This window comes from Brassica napus, chromosome A9, assembly GCF_020379485.1.
Source record: "Brassica napus cultivar Da-Ae chromosome A9, Da-Ae, whole genome shotgun sequence".
Classification (NCBI taxonomy): Eukaryota; Viridiplantae; Streptophyta; class Magnoliopsida; order Brassicales; family Brassicaceae; genus Brassica; species Brassica napus.
This window is the reverse complement of record NC_063442.1, coordinates 30,552,307-30,570,342: the sequence shown is the minus strand read 5'-3', so window position 1 is coordinate 30,570,342 and position 18,036 is coordinate 30,552,307. Positions and strand designations below refer to the sequence as shown.

The window sequence follows — 18,036 nt, the reverse complement described above, 5'->3', positions numbered from 1 at the left end:
ATGGCTCAGTTGGTGGCGGCCAAACGTTCGGTAGCCAAACCAGGAATTCGTCATGGTGATAACTCTACGCAGGGAGAGGAGAAGGGCACATCAGGCCCAAAGCATGAGCCTGCAAAGCAAGCAAAAGACCCATGAATCAAAACGTAATGAATAAGAAATTATTTGGGCATGTTATGGTTAATGTTTTTTTTATAGTTTCAATAAGCTCACTGAGCATTTGTAGTTGGTTTTTCTTGGCTTTTATATTGTCTTATGGTTGTTTCATGTTATTCTGGGCTGTGGAATGGCCTTTCAATTTGGTTGCTATAAGGAATAAAATTGGTTTTTCTGGGAGTTTTGGGTGGTCCTTCTTTATATTCAGAGTTGCAGACATCAGAGACTATGGAATAAGCTTCTTTAATTGTATGTTGCAAGGTTTATGGTTCACTTTATTGGTATGGTTTGGATTTGTTACTGATCGTCGGAGGAGAGTTTGGAATATATCATTAACACAGTCAGGATTATTATGTTTGGTTTCTTTATACCAAGCATACCCAGAAGTGTGTAGAAGGCAAGAGATGAGCTACTGGTCTCAAGTGTACGAGGTTTTTGGGAATATAATTAAAGAAAGGTTCTGTTTATCCTTGGAAAATGTTTTTGGCTTTGGAGATTGCACTATTTTTTTGAGCAACATACGTGGAAAGGATATGGTTAGAGTTAATGGATTTTGGGTGTGTAGCAGAATGTATTTTTATAATAGAGATACTTTTTTTGTGGTGGCAGAGGAATAATGTTATGGATAAAAGGACAATCCCGGGTCTCTTTACACTTGGTGGTTCATATTATGGTGCAAATCCTTATTTTTTAATTTTATGAAAGTCCTCAGTTGGAATTGTCGTGGAATAGGAAGTAAATGGACCATGAGTTATTTGAGGGAGATATGGCATAAAAATAAACCAGATTTTTTATTTTTATCGGAAACAAAGCAGGAGTTCGACTTTGTACAAAGATTTCAACTTCATTCGGGATATGATAATTTGGTTACTGTGGATCCAAATGGACGAAGTGGCGGATTAGCACTTTATTATAATAATGAGTATCAGATACAGATTTTGTATACAAGTAACCGGATGATAGATGTGGAAGCTGTGGCTTTGGGGAAAAGAGTTTTTCTAACATTTGTTTATGGAGATCCGGTTCAACAAATGAGGGATCAAGTTTGGGAAAGATTAACTCGGTATGGACTTTCACGGTCCGAACCTTGGTTTATTATTGGTGATCTAAATGAAATTACTGGGAAACATGAAAAAGATGGCGGAGCCCTGAGAAGTGCAGATTCATTTATTTCCTTTAATAATATGATACGCAACAGTGGTTTATTGGAGTTTCTGGCTTGTGGTAATAAAATGTCATGGCAAGGGCGAAGGGGAAAAGGAAAAGAGGCGTTTACGGTTAGATGTCGGTTAGATCGTGCTCTAGCAAACGAAGAGTGGCATACTCTATTTCCCTGCTCTTATACGGAATATTTAGGGATGGTGGCGTCAGATCACAGGCCAGTTGTAGCGTTTCTGGAGGATAAAGTTACCCGGAGGAAGGGGCAATTTCGTTTTGATAAGAGATGGGTTGGACAAGAGGGTCTAATGGAATCTATTTCAGTGGGATGGTCTGATAATAGTGTGGAACAAGAGGATGATATAGTGGCAAAAATTAGCAATTGTCGGCATGAAATTGCAAAATGGCGGAAAAATAATCCACCTTATGGAAAGGAAAAAATTAATGAGCTACAGAAAGCACTCGAAGAAGTCCAATCAGATAATTCAAGATCGCAAGAGGATATAGTGGAGGTGTCTAGGAAATTACAGGAGGCATATAAGGATGAAGAAGAGTATTGGCATCAAAAAAGTAGGAATATGTGGTATTCTTCGGGGGACCTTAACACAAAATTTTATCATGCCTTAACTAAGCAAAGGAGAGTTCGTAATAGGATCGTTGGATTGCATGATGCTATGGGGAATTGGATCACAGAGGATAATAAGGTGGAAAGAGTGGCCGTAGACTATTTCCAAGATTTATTCAGCACCACTTCACCTTCAGATTTTGAAAGTTTTCTCGCGGAAGTAACGATGGGGATCACTCCTCAGATGAATCAACGATTGCTGAGGCTAGCAACTGAGAATGAGGTTAAAGAGGCTATGTTTATGATGCATCCAGAGAAGGCACCGGGGCCGGATGGCATGACGGCTCTCTTTTTTCAACACTCATGGCATATTATCAAAAAGGATTTGGTAGAAATGGTGAAAAATTTCTTGGTTTCCGGAGAAATGGATCCAAGGTTAAATATTACTAATATTTGCATGATTCCAAAAACGGAGAGGCCGACAAGAATGACGGAACTGCGGCCAATTAGCCTATGTAATGTTGGATATAAAATTATCTCGAAGGTATTGTGTCAGCGATTGAAAGTGTGTCTTCCGTTTCTCATTTCAGAAACTCAATCGGCTTTTGTGGCTGGCCGTTTGATAACTGATAATATTCTTATAGCCCAGGAGATGTTTCATGGGTTAAGGACTAATAAGGCATGTCAAGGAAAGTATATGGCTATTAAAACGGATATGAGTAAAGCATATGATCGAATAGAATGGGATTTTATCCAGGCTTTACTCGAAAAGATGGGCTTTGATCTTCACTGGATTAAGTTAATGATGGAATGTATATCATCGGTTCAATACCGAGTGTTTCTGAATGGCCAACCCCGTGGTCTCATTATTCCACAGCGGGGATTAAGACAAGGAGATCATTTATCCCCTTATCTGTTTATATTGTGTACTGAGGCATTGATTGCAAATATTAAAAAGGCGGAGCGTGAGAAACAACTGACAGGCATGAAGGTAGCCAGAGCATGTCCATCAATCTCTCATCTGCTTTTTGCGGATGATAGTCTTTTCTTTTGTAAGGCACATAGAGAAGAATGTCAATCTATTCTCCGAATTCTGAAAGAATATGAGATGGTATCCGACCAACTCATTAATTTTGATAAGTCTTCGATCCAATTTGGACATAAGATTGAGGAATCACTTAGACAAGATTTAAGGGATATATTGGGGATTCAGAATGTTGGAGGAATGGGCATTTATTTAGGATTACCAGAGAATCTTGGGGGTTCAAAGATTCAGGTTTTCAGCTTTGTGCAAAATAGACTTAACAAAAGGGTTAACGGGTGGACTTTCAAATTTTTCACAAAGGGTGGAAAAGAGGTGATTATCAAATCAGTAGTTACGGCTCTGTCAAACCACATGATGTCTTGTTATAGATTACCAAAGGCAAACGCGAAGAAATTGACAAATGCAGTAGCGCAATTCTGGTGGAGCCCAGGTGGAGGTACAAGAGGAATGCATTGGAAATCATGGGATAAGGTATGTGTTAGTAAGGAGGAAGGAGGATTGGGGTTTAAAGACATCACTGATTTCAACACAGCGATGCTTGGTAAACAGTTATGGCGGCTGATAGAGAAGTCAAATACTTTATTCTCTCGTGTTTTCAAAGGTCGGTATTACAGGAACGCGTCACCCCTGGAACCGATTTGTTCATATTCTCCGTCATATGGCTGGCGGAGCATCACATCGGCTAGATCTCTGGTTAGCAAAGGACTAATCAAACGGGTGGGATCAGGATCTTCTATATCAGTATGGAATGATCCCTGGCTCCCAACCACTCGCCCGAGACCAGCCAATAAAAATCAACATAATCAGTACCCTGACCTCACAGTGGATTCTCTCATTGATCCTACTTCGCGAACTTGGAATATGCAGGCAATTCGGACTTTAGTGGACCCACAAGATGTGAAAATTATAGAAAGTATACCTTTGAGTCGAACTCAGAGAGTTGACAGAGAGGGTTGGCATTTCACAAACAATGGGAAATATACGGTCAAATCAGGGTATCAGGTGGAGCGGGTTTATCCAGATAGGGAACGACCTCCGGTGATATTTGGACCTTCAGTTGATGCCTTAAAGGCGTTTTGTTGGAAAGCACATTGTCCACCAAAGATCAAACATTTTCTATGGCAATTAATTACAGGATGTGTAGCAGTTAAGAAGAACTTGAAAGCGAGAGGGATGAACGGTGATATATGTTGTGCAAGATGTGGAGCTGATGAGGAATCAATTAACCACGTGTTTTTTGAATGTCTTCCAGAACGTCAGGTTTGGGCGCTATCAAAGATACCATCAAACCCAACTATCTTTCCAACAATGTCTCTTTTTACAAATATGGATTATCTTTTCTGGAGAGTGCTTCCGCAATTAGAGGATCACCAGTTTGCTTGGATTCTTTGGTATATCTGGAAAGGAAGAGATAGCAAAGTTTTTAGCAATCTTGATATGGATCCCAGAGATACGCTTAAAGTGGCAGAAACAGAATCCACACTATGGTCCGAAGCGCAGATAGCAAAAGAACAGAAGAACGGGACACATGTAGAGATTCCGACATTACCGGTAATCCACGGTAGATGGTGTTTCACAGATGGATCCTGGAAAGAGAATGATGATTTCTCTGGACAGGGATGGTTCAGCACTTTAGCAGGTTTTGAAGGGCTGATGGGGGCAAGAAATGTTCGAGCTAGTCTATCTCCTCTCTATGCGGAGATGGAAGCCCTACTTTGGGCAATGGAATGTATGAGGAACTTACGTCAATTTCAGGTTACGTTTGCAACAGATTGTTCTCAATTGGTGAAGATGGTTTCGGAACCAGAAGAATGGCCAGCTTTTGCAAGTTATTTAGAAGATTTTAAAGTCCTGAAGGAAAGTTTTTCACGATCAGAGATTATCCATGTACCAAGAACGCAAAATACAAAGGCGGATACCCTAGCACGTCGTGCCAGGAAACAGCCGTCTTTCGTCGTTCACATGGATCAACATCCTCCAGTTTGGTTTACAGAGTCTGTATGAGTCTGTTTATGTTGATGACAAAAAAAAAATACATATCATTTAATTATTTTTAAGATTTCATATGCACAAAAGGAAATTAAGTTTTACGGCTAACACAAATTACCATAACCAAATAGGCAACATCAATTGTATAATGACGAAATGCGATTAGGTTTCATGCTCTCGATTTGTTTACTATTGACTCTCCATAAGTGATTTTATTTTCTACCTCTATAAAGTTTTGCTTTCGTTCCAGTCATTGTTTCATTGATATGAGTTAAGTTTTTTTTTTAACTCTATGAATTCAGTGAATTACATAAGTGTCAATTTAAAAAAATAGACATCTGTAAAAATTAGTTTCACTCCAGATACATATCTAAGACTCAAAATTTTGAAAAACAAAATCACCCGAAAACTACATTAACAGGTTAGTGTTCAAATCTAATATATCAAACTGTTATAGAATATAAGTGCAAACTCGAAATATAAATGTCTGTCAAGTATATATTCACCAGCTCGGTCTAAAAATCATGTAATTCAAGAACAACAAAACAAATTACTTATTTCACCAGTTCGAGTAATATCTAAATTCGAACGGGTAATATTCGAACCCGAATGGATATGCAAAGATAACCAAACATAAGTATAACTAACCCTATATTTCTAGTTTACTTTTCTCATTTTATTCAAAATATTTATATTAATTATACTCATTGCTCAAAATTAGATAATATACATAAGCCCTGTTCGTTGTTAGATCGCGGCGATAGCGTCTAGCGACTGATTCTACAAAGTAAAAAAGAAAAAAACTTAAATGGAAAGAAAGAAGAAAAATGGAAGAAATCCTTGTTTTCATGTCGCAGCCAAAAGAGAGAAAAGAGGAACAGTGACGCTATTTAATTTGGCGACACAAATACCACCGATTCCGTCTGAATAATTGACGCTGCATTCTCTGTTTTAACACTGGCGGCAAGTTAAGCAAAAAATGATGAACAATTTCCAGCCGCTCAGCTGCGATCAACTAACAAACATAGCTATATAATTATGGACAAAATCATTTGTTATTCACTTAAAATATATATCACTTTTATTTTTTGCATTGATAAAAATTGCATCTAAAATTTCAAAAACAACTAAATTAGTGTCTTTCTAATCTACTAATAGTTTAGTTAGTCTTTTAAAAATTAAAAAAAAACCAGTTAAACTAAAATATATTTTAAATACAAAAAACTTAAATAATAAATAATTTATTTATTTTTTCTTTAAAATTTAAATATCCGAACCCAACCCAAAATATCAGAACCCGACTCGAAATATAGAAAATACCCGGAGTTGAAAATGATCTTTGATGTTATCTGATAACAAAATTATTAAATAATTAAAGTAACGATGGCTTAAAGTTGAAAATCAACTGATAAAAAGAATCACAAATGGTTGAGAAAATACTGCATATAGTCAAATGATCTTTGATGTTATCTGACGATAAACTTGTATATAATATGGTTATGGGAGCTCAAGAGCGTGACCATCTATCCATTTTACTCCTCATCATCCTCCTCTTCTTGTTAGCCTTGTTCTTCGAAGCTACCTTCAGTTTCCTCTTTGCGTTCCTCTCAGGGTTCACCACCGCCATTTCCTTCTCTTCTCGCCTCCTCTTCTGCCTTTTCACTTCCAAACTCTTTTTGATTTCGCTGTAAACTTTCACAAACATCTGAACGCCTAAGCTCTTGTCTCTTATACCGTCTCTCACCTCTTCAGCTAGCTGTTCCAACTCGTCTGTGATGGCTTTCCCTGTAAACCCTTGGCAAACTTTGTACAAAGGGAGCAGAATCCTGAAGGCGTAGAGGCGACACTCTTCCTGATTCAAGTTTGAGGCAAACTCTTTATAGACGTTGAACACTATTCTCATCTGATGAGAGTCCACATCAAACGCAAGCTTCCCCATTCTCTTGAGTAAGCTTCCGACCAATACGTTTCTTACATCATCTAGGCCTTTCAGGTCGCCTGAACTAGTAAGAGACAGAAAAGTAGACCTTACTTTCCCTGAATCAAATACTAGAAAGGCTTCCATGAACTTCGCTTGCTCGTCACTGTCGAGACTTGACCAGTACTCATCATCTGTTTGTCCAATCATTGAATGAAGACCAGTGACAGCAAAAACAAGATTCTCTCTCAGATAATCTTCTTCAGTGGTATCATTGTTTTTGTTGATGACTCTGTTGCGGTCCACCTTTAGCTTTAACTGGAAGCAAAGAGAAGCAGCTACCATGAAAAGGCTACTTGGCTTACCAAGAAGAGACTCAGCTTGCGTAGACTCGGCTAGTTTCTTGAAATAATAGTGCAAGAGTCGGCATGTTGTAGTTTGCAACCACTCATGTCGGTGCAACAACAACTTAAACACCATTGTCCAAACATCCTACAAAAATAAGAAGAAAAATTAGATCAAACATTAAATGATCAACGAGGGTAACAACTTCTAAGAAACATATACCTTAGAATCTTCACGAAAACATAAATGAGGAAACCGCGTGAGCATCTTCTCTATCATAATCAGAGAGTAATATGCTTCCTTCCATAAGGGAATACTGCCTTCCTCAACAGTGTTCTGCAACTTTACAGCAGCCTCCAAAATCGTTTTAGCCTCTTTCAACAGTATACTGCATTTTTTCTCTGGAAACTTTTTCTCGGCTTCAATGAATAACCTCAATACCTGCACATGCATCCAAACAAATGAATTAACAGTTATCAACTGCCGCAAGAAGCAACGCACATTACTCCAAAAACAGCCAAGTTTGGTGACAATGTTACAAGCAATAAATACTTAATATGAAGCATGTGAAGTTATAAGTTAGTTCATAATAACATGTACCTTTGCTCCTCTAACCCGTGAGTTCTCCTGCTTATACCAACCCAGAGAGAGCTTAAGACTGGACTTATAATTAGTCATGCAGCCTATGAGAAGCTTAATCACAACACAAATCTTGGCCAGCAACTTTTGATCATTTTCTCTTTCCAAATGAAGAGCAAGCTCAATAAACAAGTTTTGAGACTGCTGGTGAACAACAGACTGGTGGCCTAGACAAGGTTTCGACTGCTTGCCAGGACTAGGATCTGGGAATTTATGGATAAGCTTTTGAAGAACGTCAAGAACTGCTTCTCTTCCAGTTGAATGTTCATAGCTGGAGAAAGATACATTCAGTTACTATATGAAAAAAAGAAAGGGCCAAATTTCACAAAAGCTTATTGCACATACATACCTCAGATTCTTCTGCAAGAAGTTAAAATATCCTTCTAGGTGTTTCTCAGAAGGTGTATAGTTGACCAAAAACTCTACTAGTATATCTCCACATTTATTGCGGATTGATCCATCCTGATGTGTTATCATCAACCTTGAAACCTGGTCGGCAATATCATATATCTTCGGAACTTTGAGCTTCTTTCTCACAATGGCCTTGAGAAGTGAAAGAGAAGCAACAGAGGAATCCGATTCCAGATCAGAAAACATACTGAACTGAATCAACATTTTCAACTCCTCAGATGATAACTTGAAGTTATCATTGCTGACAAGAGCTGTTAACAGCTTGAGGCATGACTGCACTAGAGGACTACTGGAACTCACTGCAGACTGAGCAATGGCTAACACTTTGGTTTTCACTTCACCTGCTTCAGACTTGAAGGAAGGCAGTTGAAGCCTTAACAATGCAGTGAAACATTTAATAGATGAAGACACAACCTCTTCATACACAGAGCTCAAACAACCAACAAGTAGTTTGACAAACGGATCCAACTTCGACACTAGCTCTTCGTTAGTATTGTTGGGTTGGATTCTCTTCAGTCTGTTGTGCAATAAGTCCAAAGCAAACACCGTGATGAGATGTGGACATGACTTTGCACCAGAAGTGTCTTTAATACGTCTCGATTTCCTTTTCTTTTTGGATGGCTGAGAAGATATTTGACCTCTAAGACCACTCTTCTTGTTGTCGTCAACACGGTGATATATAAAACAGAAAAGATCTCCTTGATCAACAGATGGATTCCCTTCAAGACCAATTGCAATATGCTTTAAAATATCCTTAAGCGTTGATTTTAGCTTCGAAGTCATAGGCCCTTGCAGCTGTTTAGTGACCGGAGAAAGTAGCGTCAATGCATGGCTTCTGAACGTTACATTTTCAGCAATCAATCTCAGAGTGTCAAGTGACTTGCGTTTTCTGGTTTCCATTTTCTTCTTCCTCTTATTCATTGAATCTTTCTTGTCCTCTTTCTGCTCATCAACATCTCCAAGGATATCGGCTTCCACTACATCAAGAAGATCTTCCAAACAATGATCCAACTTCCACCCAGTAGGACTTGGCAGGCACTTCGATAAGATGTGGTTGACAGTGTACCCCAGCACATGCACCTCAGACCCTTTTGTTAATAGAGAAACTAGCTTCTTCACGACAAGTTGCAAGTAATTCTCCAGGCCAAGCTCCTTCAAACAAGCAGCCAGAGCTTTTCTGGCTTTCTCACGTGTGCTCTCCATCGGGTCCCTCAAAAAATTGGAAAGTTTATTGACTAAAGAATCTATCTTTGAGTCCATTATCTCTTTGGGAAGTAGCTTCAGAACCTTCACAGCAGCTACATAGGCGTTGAAGTTAACGCCATCAGACTCAGAATCAAACAGCTTCGTTATCTTTGGATACAAGGTTTTGTCAAGGCAACCCCTAATCTCCTCGTGAGCCTCACCACCTTCTGCAAAGTGAAACTTGTCCAAGATCAAGCAGACGAGATCCAACAGACGCTTGCTCTTGTCGGTATGCTGCTTCATCTCTCGGAAACACCGCTTCAATAGAGCGTAGTACGAGGTCCAACTCATATGAGCAGACAGGGATGCAAGGGCTTCTTCGCATGCATCAAGGACATTTTCATCTTTACTATTTTGACCCTTTTTAACTCGACCTTTACTATCTTGACCTTTTCTTTCTTGTCCCTCAAGCAACATGTTGAAAAAGATTGAGACCAAGAGTTTTCTCACAACTCCCTGCAACAACCCAGCAGAGATTGGTCACAAGTCCATTGAAACTACAAAAATAGTGATCAAAGAATCAAAGAGATCACCTCAGGCAGACTGCTATCTTTGATCTCCTTGGCAAAACTGTTAATTGCCTTTGCTCTACGGTGTGCCTACAAGACATTCAAAAGAACAGTCATTGTAAGTTTTCCATCATCTTTCATAAGCTATAAGTTGATTCATCCTCACCACAACACAAATACAAACTGCTAAGGATCCATTCTGATAAAATGACATACCTGAATGTTAAAGACGTTTTTGAAGAAATCAAGGTCATCGTTCTCAGAGCACAAAGGTCTGAATGCAGAAAGATTCCCGGAATCTGGAAGTCTCATCACCATTTTGCGTATCAAAAGAATCTCCCCCTGCAGCAGAATAATTTGTTTATAAAAAAAAAAAATCTAAAACCATGAGCACCAGCATGGCAATAAAAATTCACTCATGCCAGACTTAGAAAGGGTCTTTGTACCTTTCCACATGAGATTCCGTTGTTTACTGCATCGCCAATGTGTTTCAAAATAAACTTATTCATAATCCACAACACGCGATCGCCTGTCCATCTTGCAACGGATTTTGAAACCTCTTTGCCAATGTCGGAGTGTGCTGAGGCCTCTTGGCAAAGTAAAGAGGCTGAAAATTCAATAAAAGTGCACAAGAGGTTACATGCACAATCCTTTAGCATAACTTCTTTTGATGTCATGTTGTATAGACTCTGTGAGAGAATGATCATCATGTGCTGCTCCGAGGATTCGTTAAGGAAATCCACATCAATCTTGGCATAAGCATCCATTATCGTTTCATAGTCAAGGTCATCAACTTTCATGGGTGAGGTTGCATTCATATCGCTTACGCATTTTGCCTGTAAGACAGACACAAACCAATAGTTTGTTACAATCTCAAACGCAAAAGATAAAAAAAGAAAGGAAGAAGACACTTACCACTCGATCTAGAGAAGAATCGATTTTCGCAAGGGACTCAAGAAGGTTACAAATGCATAATCGGACATCAGGTTTAGCGTCAACAAGCAGAAGAGAGACTGTATCTATAATTTTGTTAGTACTCTCACTCCCAAGCAACGATGTGATGTCTTGAATGGCTAGCAAAGCCTCACGATGAATATCTGTAAGACAATAAGACGGTTACACACACAAGACACGTGAATGTTATATAATTATTACCAAGAAATGAAAGGAGTAACCATACCAGAATATTTCACACGTTTGTCCAAGAAAGACAGCAAGATGTTCAAATACTTCATTACATGAGATTCATCTCTGATATGTTTCGACAATAGTTTAAGAATCTTGATCTCTCTTTCACCATGATACTTGAATGATTTCCTGATCACAATTCACAGTTTTTTCTTTAGAAGTAGAAACAAAGATGAAATTAACTAAGTCTGTTGATTTAGAAGAAACCCATACCTTCTCAAAATATCTCCACGAAAGAGAGAATGTAAGTTGTTAATCAGTGCGTCTATGTATGGGTTTAAGAATCCTTTGTTCATATGGTCATCGTCCTCCATGTCCTTCTCAAGGCTGAGCAGATTCTTTATGAAACTCAAGGCAGAGGACTTTATAGCTTCTGAAGCTGTGGTGACTGTTGGAATTGAGAAAATGTCTGGAACAAGAGACTCTTCCCGACATAAGAAGGTGACGAGATTGGGGCTTTTGCTCATTGACAAGAAGCATGTGAACAATGAGCTTGGTTTCTCACTGCTGGAACCCTCCTGCTTAAAACTCTTGATCAACGGATTCACCGCTGAAAAGAATAGGTCCCAGAACTCAGAGCCAAGATCACAATCCTCGTACTTTTTAAGAACACGAGCAATAATCTTCAGACATAAGGATCTCAACTCTTTAAACTGCTTTAGAGAAGTGCCAGCCTACACACACAAAAAGTGTCAAAACAATGTTTTGTTTAGATAAGCAACACCAAATAATAATTTTACCTGGTCGTGATTTGTTGAGACAATCTCTTTATCAATGTTGTTACTTTCTTCATCGATATTTGGAGCGTTGTTTACTAATAGCCGGACAACACATCCCATGAGAAAGTCTAGAAATGGTCGGACATGGAATACATCAAAGACTTCAAGTATGTGTTGGATGACATGAAGAAAACCAGATTTCATCTTCCAGGACAAGGTAGAAAGAGCATCCACGTTGATATATTTCGAGAACTTGGACCTTTGGAAATAATCCAGAGAGCTTTTACCGGAGCTCCAAAACAGGTCCGTTGCTTCATCTGATATAATGTTCAAAGGCTTCATCAACAATGCAAAGAAGAGGGAAAGTTCATTAACATCCAGCTGAGATATAAAGCCAAGAACTGCCTCCCTGTGACGAATACTTGTACGCTGACAACAACAACAACAACAAAAATGTAAGGAACTAAGTGAAGTAAACTAAAAGAAGTATGTAATATATGTACCTCACGCGACGCTGAATTTTTTAAACTCCTAACTTTTGGCATAATGATTCTAATTACAAGAGAAACAAAGTGAGATCTGTGAGCTTCCTCAATGTCCTATGAGAAGTTCCAGTTCGTGAGCTCTTCTCTCAGTTTTTTAGACTTGATCAGATTCTCCAAACGATGGCGGTGTGGGAGTAAATAGTCATTCGACAGCACAAGGCACTCTAGGACACTCATTTGTATTTCAGCATCATTATCATCCAAGAACCTAGTAAAACAGTTTCCAAAGAACACAAACCAACATGCAGGAAGAGGTCAGTGATGATTTCCTTACTCCAACATATTCAAAAGAACATTTGGTGCCAACCTGTACTGCATAACGTCGTTTACAAATTGACTAACACGTGACGACCTCGGATTCTTCATCAGCTTCAGCAAAGCCAAAGACTGTTCCAGCAACCCCTTCCACTCCTTTCCTTTACAAGCTTCGCTGTTATACAGTCCGACCCTGCAACGTAGAGAGAAAGAGTTGATGATGACAACAGATGACGCAAATTACCTCAAAGATATAGAGACGTGATTACCTCAAAGGGTTTTCGGTCTTGTACCCCATAAATTTCAATAGCAGAGGGAGAATATCAGAGGTATGAGACTGAGCAACACTGGGAACTTTCTGTAAGGTCTTTAGCAACAGAGATACTACATCTGCAGTAGGCGTACCATTAAACCGCGGGGAGATGAATGCATTAAAACTCTCCATCAGACCTGCAGAATGAAAAAGGCAAACATCAGAACTGTACAAAAGATAGATAGATGAAATAATAATATAGACACAAAATAATCAGAGAAAAACCTACCAGTATGCTTCTGTGAAACGCTGTAGTTTCCATTCCCTCTATGAATGTGGAGTGCTTCAATTTTTAGTTGGCAGTGGCCCAAATAATGAACAAAACCATTCCACAGCGCGCTTGTGTGCTTCATCATAAGATCCGCAAGGCACTTAGATGCTGGTTCCCAAATTTCAGTAGATTCATTATTTGTATGAAACAACCCTATCATTCCATTGAATACAAGCGGCACATATGCATCATGTATCCTGTCATCAGCGAGATGCCGTACTGCATCCAAATCCTTTTTACTCCGTAATGTGGGACGAGACTCTCCAACTGTTTTCAGTATCTGAAGAACCTGGTGATGATAGATACTACTGTTAGTAAATCAATCAGGATTTGAGGGAAAGGCTTATGGAATACAGAACTAAAGATGTCACTCACATTCGTAGTGACATCATTCTTTTTAGAGGGAGACTTCTGGACCACTTCAGTTTTCAGCTTCTTCATTGGAGGAGGATGCTCTTCAACACAAGGGTCAGGAGACAAAGGTTCAAAATGGCACAAGATCCTTAGAGTCATAAGACGGACGTCTTTGTTCGGGTGACGCAAATTTTCACAAAATATGTCAAAGGCATCTTCAGCATTGTTTGCTTGTAGCTCTGGACATGGCTTAGAGATATCATCGTTTGCTAATTGAGGTCTGCAATTTCATAACCGAATCAGTGATGGTCGAACATGGATAAAAAGAAAACTGAATAAACCACCAGAACATACAAACTCACCTATACACAAAATCCAAATAGTCGGCTACGGGAGACAGCACTTGTACACATGACTTGTAACATTTAGCAAGAGACAAAACTTCCTCTACATCACTGTGGATGAGTCTTCCAGTAGAACGGATTTTGAGACATGACCTCAAGGCAGAACCAAGTAAGCTCTGCCACATTAGTTCCTGAGCACTAGAACCGCTGACTGAAAAACATTATGATAACTTCTAAGAAATGACCATGATCCAGAACATCAGTATAGTAACGTGTAAGTAGGCATGGCCAAACACTTACCAGCTGAGGCTGCCAACTGCTGTTTCAGAGTATTCTTGAAGCGAATCAGTAATGATGAATCCAATTTAAAATAGGGAAAACAATTGACAGCTCCCCAGACAGCAGCCAACTCAGCCTCATCAATTTGAGCTAATCCAGTATTCTCTATATTTATTTGAATCTTCTTAATCTTGTCTTCCAAGAAGACCTGAATACTCTCAAATGATCCATATACGATATCCACCTTGTCGTGACTAGTTTGCTGCTTCTTACACAATGATAGTAACAGAGGAATAACCTCCTCCGAAGACTCCGTAATCATATTGTTGATGCAGCTGTAACACATAAGTTAGTCACTAATGACATAAAGATCGGCAGATTTTAAAGAGGTAATTGAAAAAAAAAGAGTCTTGCCTTAATATATTACAGGCAAAGACTTGCACTATTAATCCATCTTTCTTCTCTAGCAACCCCCGCAAGAAACTCACCAAACTGGGACGATTACGTGATCAATTACAAGCAAGATAAGAAAAGAGAATTTAGCATTGCAAAAAAATGTAAACAAAGATACCTTAAACTCTTCAACGAAAAAATGGGGGTCCATTGTGAAGCAATGGATTCCAGCTCATTGACATCACTGGGTATGTCAATGGTGCATAACATCAGTCCTAGAAATCTACTGAGAACATCAGAGGAATCCATAAAAGTTGGCACAATCTGGCTCACAAGTCCAACCAAATATCGGTAATCTGTTACACATTGACAAGGAGTTAAAATCGCAATACGATCGTGTTTTCATGCGTTCTTCATAAGAAATAACTCACCACAAGCTTTGAGACCTTTCCCAACCCTAACAGCTGAAGTAAGCAGTGTCAAGAGTCGGGTCAAATGAGCTGAGTTTTTGTTTTTGATTGATTCTTTTGTTTCTTTAAACAAGCAGTCCCACAGAACGGTTAATTCTTCTGCATTAGTTGCCTCGCATATTCTTTGCAAAGCTGAACTCACAGCTTCTACTGTACTACCAGAACCTGCAATGAGATACAACATCAAACCATGACCAACTAGTTTCTAAACTAATCACATGCACGTTATTGGAAATGGATATACTAGAGAGATATTTAGAAAACACACTAGACTTATAAAATAAGAAAATTCTAACATATGTTTAGAAAAGAGAACTTACCCTGAGGAAAATCATCACAAGAGGACAATGTTGAATCTTTCAGCAAGAAACTCAAAGCTTTCCCAGCTTTGGAATGGAGACTTTTCTCAGAAGCATCCCTGATCATAACATGATATAGTAGTCCAGCTCCTCCACATTTCTTCAGTGGGTCAGCAAGTTCAGAAATGATCCTCTTGATCCCTGTAACGTTCATGAGATAAGAATCAAATAGACTGTCCCTAATATAGACAAGGAGAAAACATAAAGAAATTAAAAAAAAAAGCAATTCATCACCTATCTCGCGTTGCTCATCCCGTGCAGTCCTCAACAAAAGTGCCATAGAACGTGACATCAATTCGTTGATAGATTCTTGGGGGTAGTACCTCAGCTCCAGTGTATCCCTACATCAAAAGAAAAAGAGAGAAATTTATAAACCCCCGAAGAAACCTACAGTGTAGGATCCAGTACCATTTACAGTACTAATCCACTTACCTGAGAACACGTTCGATGTCGCATATGAGATACTTCTGCAGGTTCATTACTATGTTGGACCATGATACGAATATCTTCACGTAAGTAAAGGACCAGAATATCAGCGAAAAATAATCTGTAATAGTAAGCATTGTTCTGAGTGTAAAACATGTTTGACATAAGCAAAAACCTGCTTAACAATATCTGGCTCTTTCTGACCACCCTTTTTCAGGAGTGTCACTAAGGAGTTAACAAGCCTTGGAAGGAAGCTAGACAAGAAATATACAGAAGGAATCGGTTAGAATATATAGACAAGAACTGATCAAAATGACCACAAACGAAGCAAGAGAAGGAAGGAGAATACAATTTTCTATAACATTCTGTAAACTATTTGCATCAGTTCATATATGTGAAAAGACTCTATATTGTCTAGTGTTCCATGAGTAATCTGCAGTCAGCTCAAAAAATATTTCAATGGATCTTCCAAAGCACTAACTTCCACTAAATTATATAATTTATACAACTCTGTATTCACTTTTCAGAGTATGCTAGGCACAAATATTTGGAATGCTATAAGAATACATAAGTGGCAATTTCAAAAACCATAAAAGAGTATTGAGCAGCTGAAAAGAGTAAATAAGTTTAATAAATACTCACGGAATAAAGCTGTCCAAGAGATCTCTCGATAAATCATCAATCAACCTACGCAAAAAAAAAAAGAAAGTAAGAAAGATATGATCTTTATACATCTACAGAGAAAAAGATATGTTCTTTTGTTCATGCTTATCTTGCTTGCATGCACTGGACTAAAGATATGAGTGTGGGAAGATAGCGTACTCGAGAAAGGCTCCCAGAGATAATCTTGCTTCCATATGTAATCCAGAGACAAGCTTTGAGAAGACTATTTCTTTTTGCGAGATGACCAACGGCAGAGTTTGAACAAAGGGGAACATCTCTTCATAGAATTTAGTAAAATGTTCTGTTGTATTCAGTTCCTGCATTTGACCAACCAAATTACATGTCTCTCTGAAATATATATACATGTGACCCTTAATACAACAAAGAAATTAAAGACTATATAGTAAGTAGGATACAACACTATAGAAGAAAGATTAAAACTTTGATCAGAGTAACATACCCTTAATTCTACGAGGCGATCCTTGAGAAAGGTGGAACCCTGTGAAGGCTCAGCCTTCACCTTCTCCAAGCTCTTAAAGACATTGACTACTTCTGTTTTAGTGTCTTCCATTTTCTCACCGACCTTCTTGAACTGCATGCATCCACACATAAAAACAATCTCAGTGAATTTTCTGAAACGGTAATTACAAGAAACAGAACGAGAAGACGAACCACAAATTTATTCGTTCCCTGAGAGTTGTTGAGCGACTTGACAGCCCTAGAATCAGCTGGAGTCGCCATGATCACGGCACTAAACCTTTTTAGGGTTTTGTTAGCTCCCTCGATGCCGAGCTCTTCTGATGAAGTCAAAACTCAGAAGAAGAGAGAAAGCCGCGCAGAGTTGGATGAGGAGGCAAAAGGTTTAGACCCTTTTTTCTCGATATTTATATACTACTAGTACTGTGTTATAAACAGTAAAAAACTTATTTCCATATATAATAACTAGGTCAAACGTACCGGGTAGATAGCCGGTTCTATTAAAGAATTGGAAACCCGATCAATTTTACCGCCAAATAATATTTGTAGTAATGGTAACCGACTGAGTTTCACAGTGCAACCAAAATCAATCCAAATTATTAAAATTATGGTTCGATTCAATTTAGTGCATTTGGGTTAAGTTAGAACCGAAACTGTGTGTTTGGTTATGTTGTTGGTCTTTAATTCAAAGTTTTTTGGTTCTCGGATTTTGAAATTGCCAGTTTTATATTTGAACAATGCATTGATAAAAAGGGTATGATTTAAGAAAATTGGTCAAGTGTTAGGGAATTAAGTTTCAGATCAAAATATTGTTGATCAAATATTAATACCTCATAAAGTATGTGTGTGCAAAAATTTATATTCTTACATACGAAAATGATTGAAAAAAAATAATAGAGTTGTAATCTGACATTTTCTGTGTATACACTAATAGTTTTGAAATTTGGTGTTATTTAACATTATATTAAAAATCAAATATTATTTAACACTAAATAACCTTTTA

The 18,036-nt window shown here is 38.4% G+C and overlaps 2 protein-coding genes across 2 annotated transcripts; one reads left to right on the top strand and one right to left on the bottom strand.

Annotated features, from left to right (window-relative positions):
• Positions 1-1,385: 1,385 nt before the first annotated feature.
• LOC125578168 lies at positions 1,386-4,425 on the top strand. The gene is made up of 4 exons (XM_048740502.1): positions 1,386-2,211; positions 2,467-3,392; positions 3,789-4,181; positions 4,285-4,425. Exons 1-4 carry the CDS (start codon positions 1,386-1,388, stop codon positions 4,423-4,425), a joined length of 2,286 nt encoding a protein of 761 aa, XP_048596459.1.
• Positions 4,426-6,243: 1,818 nt separating this feature from the next.
• Positions 6,244-17,841, bottom strand: LOC106400254 (small subunit processome component 20 homolog). The gene is given in 29 exon segments (XM_048740914.1): positions 6,244-7,320; positions 7,396-7,614; positions 7,774-8,083; positions 8,162-9,924; positions 10,002-10,067; positions 10,194-10,319; positions 10,424-10,813; positions 10,893-11,074; positions 11,158-11,294; positions 11,379-11,839; positions 11,906-12,313; positions 12,388-12,637; positions 12,737-12,877; positions 12,954-13,134; positions 13,227-13,557; positions 13,644-13,902; positions 13,985-14,177; positions 14,267-14,580; positions 14,660-14,737; positions 14,817-14,994; positions 15,070-15,273; positions 15,429-15,608; positions 15,702-15,808; positions 15,900-15,973; positions 16,069-16,147; positions 16,536-16,580; positions 16,716-16,873; positions 17,017-17,148; positions 17,229-17,841. Coding segments are annotated over 29 exon segments (7,938 nt in total). The 5' UTR covers positions 17,298-17,841; the 3' UTR covers positions 6,244-6,417.
• Positions 17,842-18,036: the final 195 nt, after the last annotated feature.